This window comes from Manis pentadactyla, chromosome 1 (assembly GCF_030020395.1).
Source record: "Manis pentadactyla isolate mManPen7 chromosome 1, mManPen7.hap1, whole genome shotgun sequence".
Lineage (NCBI taxonomy): Eukaryota > Metazoa > Chordata > Mammalia > Pholidota > Manidae > Manis > Manis pentadactyla.
In genome coordinates, this window is record NC_080019.1 from 207,352,027 (window position 1) to 207,372,143 (window position 20,117).

Here is a 20,117-nt window from a genome sequence, read left to right on the forward strand (position 1 = left end):
ATATGGACTTGAGAAGGGAATGTCCAGGAGAGAGGACCAGGTCGGAGTCAGCTGCCTGTGCTGTTCAGAGCCTGTAAGAGACTCACCCAGGTATCTCTCCAACATACTCTCTAAAGTCATGTTCCCAAAATCTTTAGCAAGAAGTCTTTTCTCTGACCTGGTGGAAAGACTGGTTTAGGTTTTAAGTTTTTCATGAGCACCTTTCTGAGTCATTTGGTGCTCTGCTGTCTGGCTGGAACACATTGGGTGAAGAATCAGACTTTATCAGGGGAGGAATCCAAAGTGCAGAGAGAAACCTGGAAGGGAAAGGTGCTCCAGGGTTGGGTGTAAAACACAGTGCACTCTGTATTTGGAAGAAGCAATCCTGATTCTGCTCTGATTCTTCTCCAGCTGTCAAACAAGGATAGTAAATGGCTTTCCTTTTACACATCAATTCTGGTCACAGTGGCTACCGGGAATGCTGTGATGAGGAGGAGGCTGAGGCCCAATAAGGGTTCAATGGGGACAGTGCTCTGACCGATCGGCAGGGCCTGCCATGGTTGTGGGAGTAGAGGACAATGTATGAGAACCACACCCGCACAGGCACCTCAAAAGCCTCGGCCTGTCCCCCTATAAAAGGGGCTGTAACGTACTCAGCAAACAGGAGTAGCAAGGTGTTGATGAGCAAAATGCTCAATGGATGCTGGGTGCCTTTGTCTGTGCCCCTTTTCTCCCCCCAGATCCTGCCTAGCCCCTCCCTATCCTTGAAAGCCTCCCCTATGCTAACTCAGGGTACCTGCTCCTTTCTGCCTTTCCTTCCACCCACCCAGTTCTCCAGGCCTGCCTCAGTGGGCAGAGCCTAAGAAGTCAGAGAGGCCTGAGTTCAAGACCTGGCTCTGCCAGCTAACCATTTGTGAGACATGGCTAGTTGCGTCACCTCTCTGAGCCTCAGTTTCCCCCATAGGTGAAGGTAATAGTAGTACATCTCTAACGATGTTTGAAAATTAGCAGAGGTCTTACATGTATAGCTCCTGGCATGGTGCCTGGCACATAGTAAGTACCCAGTAAATATTAGTCATTATGTTTATTGTTCCAGTCTTTGAAGGCTTAAGAACTTGTCTGGTTTTCATTCTGACTGGGAAGGATGACAGCAAGATGTGGTCCCATTTCCAAAATATAATCAGTTCCAATCACTTGGTAGTTTAAAAGAAGTCAGGAGAGTGAGTGGGAAGGGAGAGTTGTCCAATCACAGAAATGCAGGGCATTTCTTGGGCAGGCCAGATGCAGGGCGGACAGAGTGGCTTTTATACCGTGGGGTTTTATGAGCCAGCATTAATCACGGCCTGGTGATGCCTGCGTCTGATTAGTTCGGGGCCACAGCCTCAGGGGTTTTCGCAGCCAGTTCCTGACGCCCACAGCCAGCACTTTTACGAGCTGCTTGCTTTAGTTTTCACTGACATCTAGGAGACCCACTGATGGCTAACCCAGGCTTGGGACTGGACGTAGACCCACAATCAGAAACCCCGGCACGTTCTGGAGCTACTGTTGTTTGACCCAGCCTCTGTGACCCAGGATCTGCCCCTTGCCTAGTCCCTAGAACTGGTGAAGGCCCATTAACCTCTCTGTAGTTCCTTACACATAAAATCGTTCCTACCTCACAGGCTGGCTGAGCTTATGAATACTGAAGTGTTCTTTTAAAATATGCTTTTCAAAAAGTACAGCTTAAAAAAGAAGTCTTTGCCTCTCTTCACTTTATCTAGAAGGGATTTTTTTCCCTGTCTTAAGCTGCAGTTTAGAAGTGTGCTGCTCCAGCTCTGTATGGTGAAGGATCAAAATTTGTTTGGTTGATCTGTCTGCCTATCACAGAATGATTTGTGGGCTCTGCACGTGGCCAGAATGGAGCTCATGCCACATGAGATTTCCACGTGAATCTGAGCACAGTGGAATTTTGTTCAATGAGAGGAGCTCTCTGATCACATGCTTGAATGTTGATTGCTCCAAAATCTTCCCCAAATTTATTCTTGATTTCTGTGGTTCTCATTGTGGACCAGTGACGAGGGTTTTTTGGAGCACTGCTGGTGCACAGACCACACATGGAATGTCACCGGCTCTCAGCAGGTACTCATCAAGCCTACCACATGCCCTGCAGTGCCCGGTGCTGGATAGGACGGTGCACAGCACAGCATGGGGTCTGCCCATGTGGGCCTCCCCTCACTCCAGTGGGGGGGGAGATGATAGCTCAGCAAAGACGTGCAGATGACAATTACAGCTTGTAAGAAAAGCTTCTGAAGAAACAATGGAGAACTGAGAGAGAAAACGTAGCAGGAGGATGGGTGGCATCTACTGTGGGTTGTGTAGTTAGGAATAGCCTGTCTGAGACCAGCTGTCAGAAGCTGTGCGAAGAACAGGGAAAGGCTGTTTCAAGTAGAGGGAACCGCAAGTGCTAAGTCCCTGAGACGGGCATGAACCTAGAGTGTTCCAGAGCAGGAAGGAGGAAGGTCAGTAGTCAGTACGTACTGACGAGGGCACAGCTGGAGCTGTGCGAGCAGCCTGCGGAACAGGGCTGTGCAAGACCCCAGAGGCTCTCCTTTTCTCCCAGGGGAGACTGAATTACACTCCAGGCAGGCATCTCTAAAATTATAGGGCCTTTTCTTGTCTTAACTGTACAATCGTGTAGGCCCTGGTCCCTCTAGGTGTGGTCTGGGGCCATCACCATCGGCACAGGAGCTTGTCAGGGGTGCAGAGTCTCGGGACCGGCTGGGGCCTCCTGGGTGTATTCCTGCAAGCTGTCCAGATGATTTGCGTGCTTGTTAAAATTTGAGGAGCACTGGTCTGGCCCTCTGGGGTTTGAGGGTGACTGCATGTGACAGTACCTGGGGGGTGGTCATATAAGTGCTCACGTCTGGTGATTCTGAGCCTGCACTCGGGAGCTTCTGATTTAATGGGCTGGGGTGAGGCCTGTGCATGGGACTTTCTATGGATTTTTTTTAGTGGACAGCCAGAGTGTGACCTTGTGAAGTCACTTGCTCTCTTTGGACCGTCTCCTTCTCTGGATGCCTCTTCCCAAGGTTGTGAAAAGCTAGGTTGGTTCTCCCTTCTGAGCCCAGGAGGCTTCAGCTGCTAGAGAGAAGAGAGGACCATTTCTGTGCTCTCCTACAGGCTTGTTCATCCAGCAGATGAAGACAAACATCTGAGAAGCCTGAATGGTAAACCATCCTCTGTTCAGAAGTGCGGAGCCCACAGGGAACCAGGAACAATCCTGTACTAGTGCTGTGAGGGCCCTTACAATTCATATAAACACCTCTACCCATTTCATGGATGAGGAAAACTAAGGCCCAATTGTCACTTCAAGATCACACAATGAGGCGGGACCAGGGTTGAAACCATAGCTATTCCTACCATTTTTGTAACCTTGCCCTTTTCTTACTTTGCCTTTGAAATTCAGGAGCTCATGCATGGCTAATATTGACAAGGCTGGGAAAACAGCCACATGGATGGAGGAGTCTCTCTTACCAGTTTCTGGGTGACTCCAGGGGGAGCCCACTCATAGGTGATGGTGTCAAAGGTGGGATCTTTCCCAGTAGCAATGGGATTGGTCATGATCATCCGATTCCTCTTGTAAATCCGGATGCCATCCCCACCTTTCACCCGGGCTGTGAGGGTGGAATACTTGGAGTCCATCAGCAAGCGGCCAATTTTCCGGTCATCGTCCAGGTCAGAGCTCAGGCAGTGGTCCTCTTGGCTGCATTTGCATGACTTGCATATTTTCCTGGGGGAGGGAGGGTGATCAGGACAATTCAGGTCAACCTCCAGAAAAGAGGCACAGGTCTCCTGCTGACAGCATTTACCTATTTGAAAGCAAGCTCAAAGTTTAACTTTAATTGCTTAGAAATGTCTGCGGCAGACCAATGATAAGCTGAGACCAAAAATTCTTTGGAATTGGAAATTGCCTTTGGGAGAGTCTAGTCTTTCTATCAGCCTGTCTGTCTGTAAGGAATGTGGGATATGACTTCTGCTGGTAAAAAGAACAGCATGCTTTTCCTCACAGTAGTTGTGGTGGCAAAGTCTGGTTCATTCATTAGAACACTAAAAGCAGGAGTCTTCATGGCTTGTGGCTCAATTCAGCCCACCACCTGCTTCTGTAAATAAAGTTTTATTGGAACACAGCCATGCCTGTTCATTTATATGTTGTCTGTGGCTGTGTTTGGTCTACCAAGTCAGACTCAAGTAACTGCAACAGGGACCACATGGCATGCACAGCTTATAATATCTACTCCCTGGCCCTTTAGAATAGGGGTTTGCTGACTCCTGCTTTAAAGAATTACTGAAATCATCTCCCAAGATTCACGAGCCTTGGAGCATCAGCAACTTTTGAAACCATTAGCACTTATCCTGAAGTTAGCATACAGCTGGAAATTTTCTTCAAGAAACTGGTGGACAGGGGAAGGAACGGAGCTTAGAAAACCCCTCAGGCTGGAGAGACCGATGGTCACTGGCAAGGCCTTGTTGTGAGGCCTGAAGAAGGAAAAGCATCCCAGGGAAGGTTCATATTACCTTGAAAGCCTGCCACTTCTCTCTGACAATTAAAAACAAAAGCATTTGGCTGCTTTGTGTCATGCTGTTAAGGTTTAGAAATCCAGAGAGTTTGTGGTGTGAGAGGAAAACTGCTCCCCTCCCTTGCTGGCCCGTCACGTTAGGCGTGCTGTGTCTCAGATGCTCTAATGCATGCAATTTAAGAGCTTGTTAAGTGAAGTGAGCACTGTCAGGAGCTCCCGCAGGGATGAACAGGCCTAAGCAAGGGCTCCCACTGCGGTTGCATGAGCACCTCACAGCCAGCCATGCCCCAAGGAACCCTCCTTTTCTCTTTGAAACTCAGGAGACTGATCTGTTTAATCATGTCACAAATACTGATCGTGGGGCTAGCAGGGCATGCATGCCCTAATGGTCTACATCAATTCCCAACCAAGGTCAGTTTTGTCCCCCAAGGGACATTTGGCAACATCTGGAGACATTTTTGACTGCCACAATGGGGTGCCACCGGCTTCTAGAAGGCAGAGGCTAGGGACGCTGGTAAGCATCCTATAGTATCCAGAACAGTGCCCTCTACAACAAAGAATTATATGGGCCAACAAGCGCCTCGTCTAATAGGAAGAGAAGGAGGTCTCCTCACAGCCTTCAGGGAGCCTACAGATGGGGTATGAGAGGGAGAGAAAATCAGATGGAAACTGTAGCACAAAGAATAAGTTTGGGCCATAGGAGGAACTGCATATGCCCTGGGGTCGTTGTGCTGGTCTGGACCAGTTTGCCCTGGATTTAAGTACCTGGCCTTATGGGAATGGGCTTGGTGCTGATCAGTTTGGAAAACAGTGGGTCACAGAAGGTTAAACACATTTCTTCTGTGCAAGGCTGCTGCTTGGTTTTAATGGACGATGTGCAATGGGACTTCAAGTGGGGGAGAATGCAGCATTCCCAGCATTACATGAGGAGAAGCTTGCAGCCCAAGTTCGCATTCAGCGGGCTGCAATTTGAGAAACATTAAAATTGGTGATCTCAAGGATAATTCCAGTGCTACAAAAGAGAATAGGACTTCAAAGGGGATGCAGGGCAAAAACATCTTTTCTTTGCGACCTCGTAAGAAGGAGTTGCTTGTGGCACTGGGGCCTTTATTCACAATCAGTAGTATTCTCTCAGCTCTCCCTGTCGTGAGCCAGACACGGGGAGACTGTGTTGCTAAGAAGGTGGGTGTAGCTCCGTGGGTTTGCCTGTGGGGAGTGACAGCAGGAGAGCAGGAAGCGGAAGGAGTTGGGGAGAGGAAGGGAAGGGAAGCTCAGTGTCGCCATGAGTTCTGCCACCTTCCCAGTCCTCCCATACGTGAAGCTGGGTGAGGAAGCAGCCTTTGGCTTTTTTGGCAAATGTAGACTGTTAGGATGCCTTTAGAGATGTTGGCAAAGGAACACGCTTTGAAATGGCAAATGCTGACAAACAGGAGATGTTCTCTGAGATTGTGCCAACATCACGCCTCCTTTGATTCACGTTCTTCATGTTGCCAAGCGTGTTGCTGGGACTTTAGAGATGAGGAAGACACTGCTGTGGCCCCACCCTGCTCATTCCAGGCACCCAGACCGAAGAGGGTACAGACACACCCAGAAAGGTGTTAAGCAGTCATTTCTACAATCTGTCACAGGCAATCCAGAACGCTGGAAAATTTCAACCTTGGAATCTTAGTGCTAGCCCGAGCACTAGCCCACCACAGGCCCCTGGTCTTCTTATCTGGAAAATAAGTGGGTTGGTCTACGTGAGGGTCTGGCAAACTACAGCCCATTGGCCAAATCCAACCCATCACCTGTTTTTTGTATGGCCTGTGAACTAAGAGTTTTGACATATTTAAATGGTTGAAAAAAATTCAAAAGGCGATTACTGTCTTGTGACATGTGAGGATGACGTGAAAGGAGAATTTCAGTGTCCTTAAGTAAGGACTGATGGGAACACAGTCACATTCATTCATGCACGTATTGTCTGTGGCTGCTGTCATGCTACAAGGGCCACTAACAGTGTGGCAGGGACCACGTGGCCAGCAAAGCCTGAAGTGTTTACTATCTCGCCCTTTACAGACAGTTTACTGACTCCTGGTCTAGTTGATGAGTTTTAAAACTTTGCTTTGCATCTGAATCACCTGGGGGCGGGGTGGGGGGGTGGGGTGTGCTCCGTACCCTTGGGGATGCCCCAGCTAGTCAGATTCACAGGTCTGGAGTGGGATCCAGGTCTGGGGACTTATAACTGTTCCAGGCACCATCCTAATGAACCCCCAAAGTGTGAGATACCCTAGCTGGTCCCTCTTAGGGATTTAAGCAGCTCAGGTTTACTTCTCAAGGTAGATTATTCCTCAAAAGGCACAGAAAGCCCAGCCCTTGTGACACAATTCCGTGGCCAGGTGAGAAGAGGCAGTTAAGCTACGGGTCCCGGAGCAGCTGCTGAAGCTGCTGCTGCGGAGACAGGACCTCCTCAGAAGGGCTGCCGCAAACAGCAGATCGGGCAACTATCAAGGGCAACCCGAGGATGTAAACTGTAATTTGATGAACCAGCAGTCTACCTCCCCTTTTTCATACCATGTCCCCTGTTTCCCTCAAATCAGGGTTTTTTTCTACTCACCAAAGTCTTTGTACATTATAAATATAAAGAAATAAAGCTATTAGAATAGTAGTAAAACTTACAACATCTCTGTATGTAAGGGAGAGACTTTGTTGGACTCTGAAAAGCCTGGAATCCTGCAGGTGTGTGTCCCTCTGCCCAGCTCGGCACCCAGGAGGTCAGGCCGGGAAGGCAGGAAGCCCCACCCGGCCCCTGGGAAAGTGGGATGCTGAAGGCTGCTTGGAGAACTTCCCCTTACCTTTCCATGATACGTTATTTCTGAAAGTCTGCTCTTGTCTTCACTCTGTCCCTTCCTCTCTAAGTAACTCTGCTATCTCAGCTGCTAAAACAAATACCATTCTAATTCTTCTAACCACGTGAATCATGCATTCGATTACAGTTTGCTTGAAACTATGGAATGGTAATGCTGGAAGGGGATCCTAGAGCACATTAGCTCACACGTTTCTGTTTTTCAGGTGGGAAACTGAGACCTGGAGAAGGGAGGTGTCTTGTTCAAGCAGAGTCAGCATGCGACTTTGTCCTGTGATTATTAGCTGGGGCACTTCTGCACTAAACCAGGCTGGCTGCTACTTTGACCAGTTACATAACTTTCAAACTACTGAGTGTATGAAAAATTCAGCATAAAAATGGGTTGACACCATTTTCCCCCTAAGGTTCTAGGACCTTACTGCTCCAAGATGGCTTGAATTTAGGTCCCTGGGAAGGTGGTTCAAACCAAACATGACACGTGATATGCAGGACCGACAAGCTGCAATCTGTGTCGGTGTCTCTCAGGGATAAATTCACCTGATGTTCAGATCATCTGTAGGAAGATGAGGAAATATAGGGTCTAATACAATGCTGGGAGCCTTCATCTTCCAGCCCTGAGGAACAGGGTCCAGAACTGCCCTTCTGCCATAAACAACTAGACATCCAGATAAAATCTACTCAAAGACCATTCTCAAGTGTCAGACGACAGGCCTCAAAGGACTGTGATCCTTGGGAGAAACCTGATTGGACTCACCGAGTGGGAGCATTTAGGGGACATTATCCCCCTGCCCCAAGAATTCTAACAGGGGGCATCCTAGCTGTCTTCAGAGAGCTGGCAAGAAGCCAGTGTTGTTCTCTGACCCTTGATGGCAGATTTAGGACCAACGTGGTGAAATGAGAGGGAAGGTGACTCTCGTCAAGCTCAGAAAGAGCACACATGGCCAGAATAGGTGTGTGGGGAGTTCCCTTAGGAGTGTCTTGGCTGTGGGAGGAGTTTGTGCAGGGGATGGGAGTTGGCACCAGATGAACTTGAAGGTCCCAGGCATCTAGACGACCACACAAGCTCCTCTGAAGTCGAGGACTGAGAGGGGAGGGGGTCAAGGAATGATCTGGGCTTGGAAAGCTCAGGGTCTGCAGTATTACAGATGGGGGTGAGCATGGGTAGTGTTTCATGCAGACTGAGTTGGAATCCTGCCATTTCATAGCTGTTCCCCCATTATCCACTCTCAGTTTCCTGATCTGTGAAATGGAAATACTAGTACCTACTGTTTAGGGTCACTTCGACATTTTAATATAAGACTTAACTCAATAAATATTTTTGTAAATTGCCATTCCACAATGGAAGTCAACATCTCTGAGACAAACGCCTCCCAAATTTTGCTCCCTGATGGAGTTTCCAAGGCAACCCTCTGGCAATGGAGGTGAAAGCTCCTTGTTTGACCTCGTGCCCTACAGAGCGTAGCCTCTCCCCCAGGGCTGCAGGGACAGTCACAGAGCTGTGCCTGCCCAACTCCAGGGGGTGCCGTCCACAGGGACACTGACATGAATAGTGCCCGATGTTGAGCGGTGTGGCAGTTCTTCCTCTTGTTTTTAGAGTCCTCAGTGAGAACAGAAGAAAAACTGCAAAACCCAGTCCAGCTGGGTCGTATGGCCCTCCCTCAGGGATATATGGACACCGGGTCCTGGTTTTTAAGTACTGTGGACACAGCGACTTTCATTTCTGTCCCAGGGGCACTCTGAGATCAAAACGCACCAAAAGGGATGATGGTGCAGTAGCGGGAGATCAACCCCATGTAACCCAACCCCATGTAAGGCAGCAGATCCACCCAGGGTGGGCCAGACACCGGCTGACAACGGCCCACGTCTTCCTGGCACAGTCTTGCTGGGCTGAGCTTGGCAGCCTCAGCTGGACACAGTTTGTGGAACACTGAGCTGATTCTCTGCCTTGGTTTCCCATGGGCTCTGCTGTCATTTCTGAACTAGGCCTAGCAGGGGTGCCTTCCATCCAGGACCCTTCCTCCCCGACAGCGCAATGCTTCCTAAGCAGTCCAATCAGAGACGCATGGCCAGTATTCCCAGAAAGGACAGCCAAGAAATGAAGGCAGGCAGCGCCTCTCCTGACAAACTCTCTTACCTCCACGAATGTGGCTCGAAGCCCGAACACGTCCCCTTGCATCTCAAACAAGGCACACCTCTTGCTGACTGCTGCTGGCCAAGGGACATCTGGAAAAGGAGACAGAGAAGAGGGTGTTTTTCTTCCAAAAGTCTTAGACCGGGGATGCTGGCATGCTGGCAGAGGGGTTGTGTGGGGGTCAGAGGGCTCGGGATGAATAAGCCATCACTTAACTGTTTACCAGGAACTGAGACCAGCTGGGAAAGTGGCCACAGGGCGGGCAAGTGTCCATGGGTGGGGCCCTTCCCAATAAAACTACAATGGGGGCTCATTCCTGGCTTCCGGGGCTGTTGCCAGACACCAAGGCTTGTGTTGGAAACCTGCTGCTGTGAGGCATCATCTGCTCTTCGCCCACTCTCACCAGCGCTCCTGATCCACTTGTCAGTGGGATGGAATCTTCTAGAGAGTCTCTTCTCCCTCATTTATCCGTAATTTACTGATACGGTGTGATTAAACCAAAGCTACAGGTACAAGCAAACGTTCATGCTGCCAAGTGTTCACAGCCCAAAGCATAACTTAAATATTTTGCGAAATCACGAGCATTTGAAATCTGGTTGGAAGTGCTTTGGAAGAACCACACACGAGACAGGTTTATTATTTGTTACCAGCCATTGGTTACAAAAACGTGCTGGCTGCCGCCGCCGCTGCGTTTAGACCCAAAATGACTCTCAAATGGGGTCTTCAAACCAGCATCACTGGAAACCTGCCAGAAACACAGACCCTCAGGCCCCACCGCAGCCCTTTTGAATCAGAATCTACACTTGAACAAAAATTCCCAGGTTTCGTATAACATTAAAAGGTGGAGAAGAAAGGTCTTCGTATATGAATCTGCTGGCTTAGAAACTGTCCTAATTCCCTCTTGGGGGATGAGTTGCTACAGGTATGCACATGTATTATGATTTACGTTCAACTATACGATAAAGGGACATGTTTCTCATTCAACCAGCATTTGCTGAGTCCTTTAAGCATTTATCATCTACTGTGTACTAGGCACAGGGATACATCCTAAAGCTCAGGTGTGCCCTGGAGGAACCCACCATCTGGGTGGAGATGGAGAGGGAAAAGCATACTTATCACCTGCTCCTGGACCGGCAAGTCTGAGGCAGGGGAAATTGCCTGCTGCACAGCAGAAAGGCGGGGGCTTTGGAGCCCGAGAGACCAGGATTCCAAACCCAGCTTTGTGACCTAACAGCGACACTGGCCTTGGGCAAACTGAGCCTCTTACCTGTCAGATGGGAGAGAGACTGTAAGGAGTTGCCCCCACCTTAGGCCCTGAAAATGGCAGATGCTGTTATTCTATACACTGACTTCAGGGGCACACAGGAAGGTGTGAAAACACCTATATGGGAGGGAGGCTTCTTGGAGGAGGTACTCGACTGGGGCTGTACAAGATGGGCAGGCAAAACAGGAGAAAGGGCTTCTTAGAAGGAAGAGAATGTGCAAGGGCCAAAAGGTGCACAGGTCACGGCAGGTGGGACCCTGCAGTCTGAGCGTGTTCTTTGGGACAGGACTCAGCTACTCTCTTTGCTTTTCAGTGGGGAAGAAAAAAGCAGTGAAACTTGAGAGGCCATCCTCGTGGCTAATGTTCGAATTCAAAAAAAAGACTTGGAAAAAAGTCATTCCCAGCTCCAGAGAGTAAGGACCATGTCACACACATTGGAAGGGAGGCATGTTCATATTTGTGCTACATTCATGTTAAAATTGAAAATCAGGAGGATGCTCACCACCAACGCATCGTCCTAAACAGGAGAGCTTTCATTCATAGGCAGAACTTTACTCCCTAAAGCCATAGCCTGTTTAAACAGTCCTTGCAAACTTCTGCGTCTGTCTTGACTCCTTGGATTCTATTAGTTGCAATACAGTGATCCCTTCACACTGAATATTTTAGTGATTCAAGGTTATTTTGGGAGGTGTTCAGTTTATGAATAAGGCTTCACCGTTGGACGGTCCGAGACAGACCCAGAGGCAGCAAAGCTGGAAAATAGGAGAGCTACGTAGAAAGAAGCATTTCTTAATCGTCAGAGCCCTCTGTGCGCTGGAGCATTATTGTTCTTCTAACAAGTGGCTGATTAAACAGCCACCCCCACAAGGGATTAGTCCCGATGCCTCGCCACTGGCATAGCTGGCTGCTGGCTCTGGGTCTGGCACAGAAATAGCAAAGTAAGGCAGCAGAGTGGAGCAACGGCCTGCGGGCCCTGCGGAGGCAGCCCTGACATTTATTAGCTGTGCGGCTGGGGGCGGCTGGTCTCCTCGCTCACCCTAAATGGCTCCTCTATAAAATGAGAACACTGGCCTGGATCTGGGTGGTCCAAAGCCTGTTCTGCAGAGCCTTTGTTCTGGGAGATGTTACAGAGTGGTTGTCACATGGCTGGGGAGGGAAGAATCACAGGATGAGATAAAAATGGGGGCACAGGATGGCCAGTGGCTTCCAGAGCCTGTGAAGTGTCGGCTTAAGTTAGAAGCAAGGGGAGAGGTGGAGGGTAGGCGGCTGTTACAAGCTAAGGGGGTCCAGGCTTTAGGATCAGAAGGTCTGGGTTTTGGTCCCGGTTCTATCCCTTTCTTCTGCTGGAGTTGGGCGGGTGACTGGGCTTGCGGAGCCTCAGTTTCCTCACCTGTGCCATGGGGATGATAACCAGCCTGCCTCTCAGGGCTGCTGTGAGGCCCAACGGGCTGGCGCATGGGAAGGACTCGGCATGCGTTTCTCATGCACTGAGTCCTCGCTGCCATTACTACACCTTGTGTAAACAGCCTGAGAGACTCTGAATCAGATGTTCTCAAAAAACAATTTTCCTCCAGCTTCACAATTCTAGGAAACTTCAGACAAACCACTTTTCCAAATGCACACCCCATACACTTTCTTTTTCTCTACTCTGTTTCATTTATGTAAATGTTGCCTCTCTGACAAGGTGCAGGAAGCAGAGAATTGGCCCTCATTTCCACCCCACTAGTGGGATGGTTTCCATGGCGACAGAAGTCTGTGGGAGAGAAAAATAAATGGCCTTGTGAGGAAGAAACAGATTTGGGCCATCAGGCCACACTTGGAGCCAGTTTCCTGGCTGACAGTGTAACACAATAAATAGCCATTTGTGCGCTGCAACGACATTCATGCTGGAGCCAGACAGACCCAGCTCTCTTCCCCACAGAAACGAGGGTCCTGTTGACCGAGGAGCCGAGCTCATCAGCCAGAATAGTGTTCCAAACAAGATATTCCGGTTTGTAAACAGTGGGTTCCTCTGATGTGGACTCCATCTCAGATGAAGGATGGTGCAGTGGCTCACAGTAGCTGAGAATAAGAGGACTTAAAAGGAACCATCACTTAAAAATAAAAGGGGGTTCTTGGAATGTCGCATCTATTCTGTCCTCTTTCTTGAGGAGAGAATAAAATATTTTGACAGTTTTTTTTGGCTCAGGATAGTAGGATGTGGTCCATCTGATGGTGTGGAACTGAGTCGTGTCAGGGACTTAAAAGGATGTAGAGCAGACCAGGGCTCCCTGGGGGCACCCGGGGCAGGGGACTCTGCCCTCCTCCAAGCATTTGCCTTCAGGTGAGCCTCAGGGGAAGCCTTAAAGGGGAAAAGTGTCACTAAGAGCAAGTGCAGGACCGAGATGACGAGGAAGCGAAAAGGGGAAATGCAATATGGAGTCTGGGGATGAGCTCGGGCTTGGAGTTAGGAGATGTGAGTCCCTCCCAGCTCAGCTTCTCTCTCCTTGTGTAGCTCAGCTTCCTCCTCTGAAATATGGGTCTCCCCTGCCATTTTTTTGCCCCAGTATTAAAAGGTGATAAAGTGAAATAAGTATTTACCATTGTTTAAAAAAGTTACCCAAAACTTGGACGTAAAGCAGAAAGGTGGGTGGCATGTCCTCTCGGTGTCATAGGGGGCAGACATTGGCACCCGCCCCCCCGCCCCCCTCCACACAAGGATTATCTAGAGAAATTTCCTTCCTTCTACTCCAAGACTTGGTGAAGTTAGATGTGAACTTGTGGGTTTCTGTCCAGTACAGAGACATGTAATTTTTGTCCTTTTGAAAAAGATAAGCCCAAAGGCCATGATTTATTGTCCTGGAGGACATTAACTAGACACCTGACCTATGAGTCTTGTCTTAACATTAGATTGCCTATAAATGCCTAGCTCCTCCAGTGCTTTTTTGAACTGGTCTAAATATCTTCCTGACTCCTTCATTAATGAGTTGAATAAAATCTTCACTAAGTTTCATTTTGTATTTCCGTAAGAATCATGATTTTGCCATTTTGAAAATTCTGTCTTATCATCCCATGTTCTCCTGACGGTCCGCACGTTTGCTTTCTGAGCTGGGGGTGGGGGCGTTATGAACCGACACAAAATTCCATTCCAAGTCATCTGCTCTGACGTGTCCTTTATCGGTAAGCTCTATACACGTATGTGTTATTCAAGATTACGGGTCAGCATGCTCTGTGACTTCTACCCTCCTGAAGCGTGTCCCAGGAGCCACCGTGGTGCGAGGGTGGAGATGGGTGGGGCGGAGTGAAGTTATATGAGAAAATTCAGAAAACTAGGATCATGTGCAGACTAATGATTCCAGAAACTACCCTCAACATCCCCAAAATAATAACAGTGCGGTGGTCTACAAGGTGACTTTGCTTCCTGAAACATTCTCCTCCTTTACGAGGACAACCCTGCGAGGTGTAATCATCACCCCCAGTCTGCAGATGCTGCAAGCCAGTGAGCAAAAAGTGGTGTGCTGTTCAGAATGGTCCGGACTGGAGCTCTGTGGGTGGGTGGGGGCTCGGTCCTAAATCTACCCTCATCTGACTGGCCTTAAGCGAAAATGTTCTATCTTTCCTAATGATGACGTCTGTAGCTGACACTGATTACGAATGTCTTACGTGCTCGGCATGTGCCAAGCATTTTCATAATATTTAATTTAAGCTTCTTGATGGACCTAGTAGAGGGGTACTTCTAGTAACTTTGTGTTCAGGTAAGAAACAGGCCCAGAGAGGTTAAGCCTCTTCTTCAAAATCCAAAAGCAAGGCAGTGGTGGGGCCAGGAAGTGAGACCAGGCGGGTCCTATTTCAGAGCTCTGCCCCCATCCAGCCTGCTGTGACACCTCTTCACCGAGGGTACAGCGCTGTACGAAGTACATTCATATCCCTCATCTCCACTTGGGTTTCATAACAACGCTAGGATGTTGATATTCTGCATGTGGTTCATGAGCAAAACAAGCTCATAGACCAGGCGGGATTTGCTGCTCAGGACCCAGTTCACACTCATGCCACTGGAATCCAGATCCTCTGACCTCCTCACACAGCAGGAGCGTCCAGACCCCAGACAGCCTCCCACGAGTCTGGCCTTGACCCTGGGCCTCAGGCCAGCCGGGTCCAAAGGGGTGGGCCAGTGTGTCTGCAGGGGTGGGAGGTCCTGGGTTAGGGTTGTGGGCTGTGGGACAAGCTCACGGTCACCAGGGTCCCAGAAATTTCTACCATCTGACCCTGTTCTGCTAAGTGAACTAAAGTGTAGATGGCTAAGGCAACAGACAGGCTTCAAGGGCAGTTGGAGAGGCCGTGCGCAGAGGAGAAAGTGAATCAGAAGCACGGGCAGTGCCTGTGGGGGAACAGTGCCAGGGCAGAGAACGAGCTCATGCCCCGCCCCAGGTTGTGGGGATGGCTGGACAGGCAGTGGCTGGGGGGACAACACATTCAAGACTGTTTGCTAGAAACTTTTACCACTGAAAAACAACAACAACCCACATGAACCAAGAAGCAAATCATTCCTGGGTTTACTCCCAACTCTAGATAGTTGGTCTGTATTAAGGACACTAGCACCCATCTCATTTTGGAGTTGTGCTGAACCACTGTGAAAGGGACCAAGGCCGCGGAGTGCTGGATGTTGTGTCCCTATGGTGTGGTCCATCTCACCTGCCCTAATTCACCTCTTTCCAGATCATCTGTTTTTACTCAGATTCCCTTTCCAATCGCCTGGGCCTCTTGCAGTTCTCCTAAATAGACACTCAGGGTTTTGCTCACACTCACCTAAACCTCAGAGAGCTTCAACCCCAGCCACTCTTTAGGGACCAGATCAAGTGCCATCTTTTTCATAATAAAAAGAATTAATAGCAGCTGTAATGAGTACTAGGCTTTGCAGTTTTCCAGTTGCTGAGCCTGAGCCCTTGTAAATCTTACATCACCTCTAAGATATCTTGGGGTGGTTCTCAAGGTGTCCCCCCAGCAGCATCTGGGATCTTCTTAGCATTGCAAAGCCTCCACTTTCACCCTGGAACTGCTCACTCAGACACTGCGTCGGACCCAGCCCTTGCTGCTCAGGCCTGCCAAGGTGACCCGGATGCACCACCAAAGTTTGAGAATTGTCGACTTTCGCTGGTGCCCCAGGCTGAACTGGAGATAACTGAAGGGTAACTGATGGCCTGGGTCACTGATTCAGGGCCTGGATGCTGGGCTTTCGGTGCTAAAACCAGGAAAGCTCCAGGCAGACCAGCATGAGTTGGTCTCCCTAGTTAAGGGGGTTCAAAGGGATTAAGTGAAAGTGGTAGGGCTGAACCCAGGTCTCTGAATACCGAATCTCCATTTTAACTTAACTAGCACACCACTGCACTTGACAACCCCAAGGAGCCTTTTCCAGATGTTTTGGGGCCCTTACACGTATGTCTCAAAGAACTCATATAAATCAGAATTACAAATGCAGTCAGCTTCAGGAAGGAGAGAAAGAGCGTGCTGTGAGCCGGTACTCCCGCGGGGGGATTGGCCTGGTCTGGGTATGTATGAAGGCAGTGCTTCTCAAATGAATCACTGATGAGCATAAAGACTGCCTAGGATCAAGTTAACATGCTGATTCTGGCCTAGCCATTCTGGGGCGAGCCTGATATTCCACAGTTCTGCAGACCTCCCAGGGGAAGCCAGTGCTACTGGTTGGGACAGCCGGGATGCTCTGAGCAGCAAGGGGCTACAGCCATGCTTCCCAAACTTGTCTGCACATTCCAGTCATCTGGGGATTTTTTAACACTCCCAAAGCCCAGGCTGCCTCAGACCATAAACTCTGGGGATGGGCCACAGGCTGCAGTCATTTTGGAAGTTCTCCGGAAGATTCCAAAGGGCAGACAAGTTTGGGAACAACTGAGCCTCACCATTGTACCCTCAGCCGCTCCAGTGTAAACCTTAGGGCTCTCAGCACTCTACCTCCCATTCTGCAGTCATAGACTGCCATTCCCTATAAGGTGCATTTTTAAAGCACATCTGACTTCTGTTATTGTCATTCTGTTCTGGTCCCGTCTGCCCTGGCACAGGCCTGACTCCGAGGTGTCTGCGCCAAACGCAGTAACCCTCTTATGAGCCAGACAGAAGGGAAACCACAGCCCTTCCTCTAAATTTCACTGGCTGGCTGTTCCCTGGGGGAGTTCTCAATGATATTGAGACCCTTTGCCAGGCCTGAGGACAAAGGTCTTCCTCCACAACCCTGGGGCTGAAGAGGGGACTTGGAGAGCCTGCCATATAGAGGTGCCCAATGTGGGCCCAAATGGTCACAAGTTGCATCACAGAAAGTTTTTTTTTTCCTTTTGGAAGTATGATCCTTCTGGGGTGTGGCCTGGCTGGGAGGTACCAGGGGGCCTTGCCCTTGACTTTCCTGTTCCAGAACCCCAGAGTCTTGACAGGTATCTGGACTTCTTCCACTTTCTGAAGCGAAAAAATGAGTTGCCGAAACAGGGTTAAAAAATACTAGTGGAGCAATGACATCCATACGCCGGCCAGGACAATGACTGTCTGTCCATGCCTCCAGGCCTGCATTGGCTGTCTTCCCAGAACGCAAGCCCTCCCTGGGCTGCGTCCTGTGGGCCCCCAGGGGTGGGGGCTGGGGCCTGGAAACCCCAGCGTGCTGGGCGAGCACCACACTCTCCAGTCTCATTGCTCTTCCGTGAGGGTGACCCTTGGCGCCCTATTCCATGCCACCTATTCTGTTTTCATGTAACAGGGATGCTCCCTATCTTGCCCTCTCCAGCCTTGAACAGAACTGTTGCTCTGTGTTTATCTGGCTTCTGGCTTCCTCACCACCCTCACCCCCCACCCCTACCCCCGATGCTGGTGCTCTGCTTGGGAGAGTCTCAAGCTGGGGCTTGGGGTGTGACCCAGAGGCCCCTGTTCCCCAAATATGAGATGAGAGAGGAGGACTTGGAGTCTAAATCCTTGAGGTTCCATCTGGTCCCTTCTAGCCTTAAGAATGTGGTACAACAGGCAGAGGAGTGTGAGGAAAAGGCTGCTGGCAGTCTCACTCCTTGTTCAAGTTTCCATTCGGCTCTGTCCAACCTACGCTCTCTATGATGTCCAAGTCGTTCACGGGAACATCTTGGATGAAGTGCCTCCTACCCCCACACCTCACACAGGCAGCTGCAAAGACCTCGTCTCCCTCAGAGATCATAGCTGGGGGCAAAAGTGTTCCTCACGGGGCCCAGTGTGGGTGTGTGAACGTGTGTGTCGAAAGCCGCTGTATCTACCCCGACTGTTCCCTGGGCATTTCTGTTCCTCTGTCTAGACTAGTGTGGATGGGAAGAAATCTCTCCAGTTTAGATACCCTTTTCCTGAATTGTGTAATGAGGATAAAAATGCACAGACTAAACAAATTAAGATTAGCCCAACTGATCTCGTACTTAGAATTCTGTGGATGGCAAACTTTCTCTTTCCTTTTAAAAAATCTTTTTAAAGACCAACCCTATTTAAACCACCAGAAGAGGAAAACATTGGGTGGGTGCTGAGCTGATTGCTGAAGTGCCGAGGGGTCAGTGTTTCTGGGTACAGATTCGATTGTTTTTCCTGTTAGAGTGGTTTGTGTATGTGAACTTGATCCCGTGGACCAGCTGTGGGTGAGTTAATCTGATGGGTTTAGTTTGTGATGCTAGGAGTGCTTGTTTCCCAAGTAAAGTTTTAAGCAAATGCCCATGAGAAGAGTATGTTTTCCTCTCCATAGGTGATAGCGTTTCTGTTTTGGTTTCATTTGGTTTCTGTCTGCAAAGGAAGTCTGTCCAGGTTCAATGCTAGGAGAATCTGGGCTTGGGGCAAAATATACTATGTTTTCCTTACTGTCCTCTCCTCCTCAACATGGCATGTTTAATACATAAAATTAAATTACAATCAGGGCGGCCAGGAGGGAGAAAAGAATTCACAGAACGTGCTGCTCTGGAGTGCATGGAAGGCTAGAAGGATGCATGGTGGTCCCGGAGCCCTTGGGGGGCAGGGAAGGGGGCCTGATGGTCCCCGGTCTCCCTCTGCCCTGCTGTCCCCAGAGAGGGTCCCCATCGTTCTATGTGGGCTGGGAGCCCCTTGCCAATTCCTCCCAACACTGCTTCAGGGAGATCTTGATTTCCCCAGACCAGGGAACCCCTACCCACTACGTATTGCCTCTTACAGAACATCTACAGTCTTAACAACTCATCTGCTTTTGTCTTCCCTCTAGGGGAGGAAATGATGGGAGATGACCAGGGTTTACATCAGGTGTGAACATAAAGGGTTATTCTACCTACGAAAAAAACAAACGAAGTAGCAAAGCAAATCCATATGCGGAGAGGGAAACACAAAATGAAAGGCTTCTCTGGTTAAGAACCTGCTTTGGCCTCCTTCACTCCCCCCACATCCCCCAGCAGCCGAGCTTCCTGGGTTGAGGCTCATTCTGGGAAAGCAGGAATGCCCAGTCCCAGGCCATGAAAGGAGTAAGTGCGACAGCCGGCGGGTGGCTGGTTCTAAAACTGCCCCCCATCCCAACAGCTGACCCTATCCCTAACCATCTGCCTCCTGGAAGTCTCCTGATTACAAATGAATGATTGCAATCATAGTCCTGTTATCTTCCCGGTGGGCTAACTGGGCCTATTAGTAATGTCTGCCTCTTACCCATGGTATCAGTTGTCATAATGGAGCAGACACCGTGAGTACTCAGCGAGGCAGGAGAGGGGATTATCTCCCCATTTTTGTCCTTTTTTTTTCCCCTTCCTTTTCGATAACTGTACCCTTTTGTATTTTTAGCACTTTCATCAAAAAATAGGCAAAGAAGCGATAAGACTCAAATCAGCACATTTTTCAAGGGTTTGCAGCTCCTAGAAAGGCCTGACGTGAGGGACATTTGGATGAAAGAGCGGTGGCAGTTCTATGACATAATTTGCCTGGCTGGGCTCCTCTCCCGGTTGGCTTTGGCAAGAACCCTTGAAATGGGCAGCCTCATTTCACAGAATATCCCTTTTATCATCTCCAAGGTGATGGGGCTGGGGGGTCACTTTGAGAAAGAGGCTTATGGAACAAGGCAAAAAGTTCCAAATCCTAAACTCAGCAACTGATGGTGGATGACTGGATGTGTGTGATGGCACATGGAAAATCTAGGAAGATGTCAGCCTCTGCCTGGGACTGACTCCTTTGTTTAATGTTCCTTTGGCAGGGTGAAAATGATGGGAAGGGGGGAGGAAACCAGCTCTGCAAAGCCAGCGTCTTGCTGATTGCTGATGTTTACACGTGGTTGTATCCAAAGCAGGTCCCCAGTCTCATGCTTAAGGTGCCTTGCTGGGCTGAAGTGATAGGAGTTTTAGGACTGAACTAATACTT

General features: G+C 49.4%; 1 protein-coding gene across 2 annotated transcripts in view; it reads right to left on the reverse strand.

Moving 5' to 3' along the window:
* The window catches only part of LMCD1 (LIM and cysteine rich domains 1), a 52,785-nt gene that overhangs the window by 14,780 nt on the left and 17,888 nt on the right, over window positions 1-20,117 (reverse strand). For both annotated transcript variants that reach the window (XM_036877768.2, XM_057507065.1), the window contains 2 exons: window positions 9,512-9,600; window positions 3,493-3,748 (listed from right to left, as the gene is read on the reverse strand). In XM_036877768.2, coding sequence (XP_036733663.2) covers window positions 3,493-3,748; window positions 9,512-9,600 — 345 coding nt within the window. The remainder of the gene's footprint in view (window positions 1-3,492; window positions 3,749-9,511; window positions 9,601-20,117) is intronic.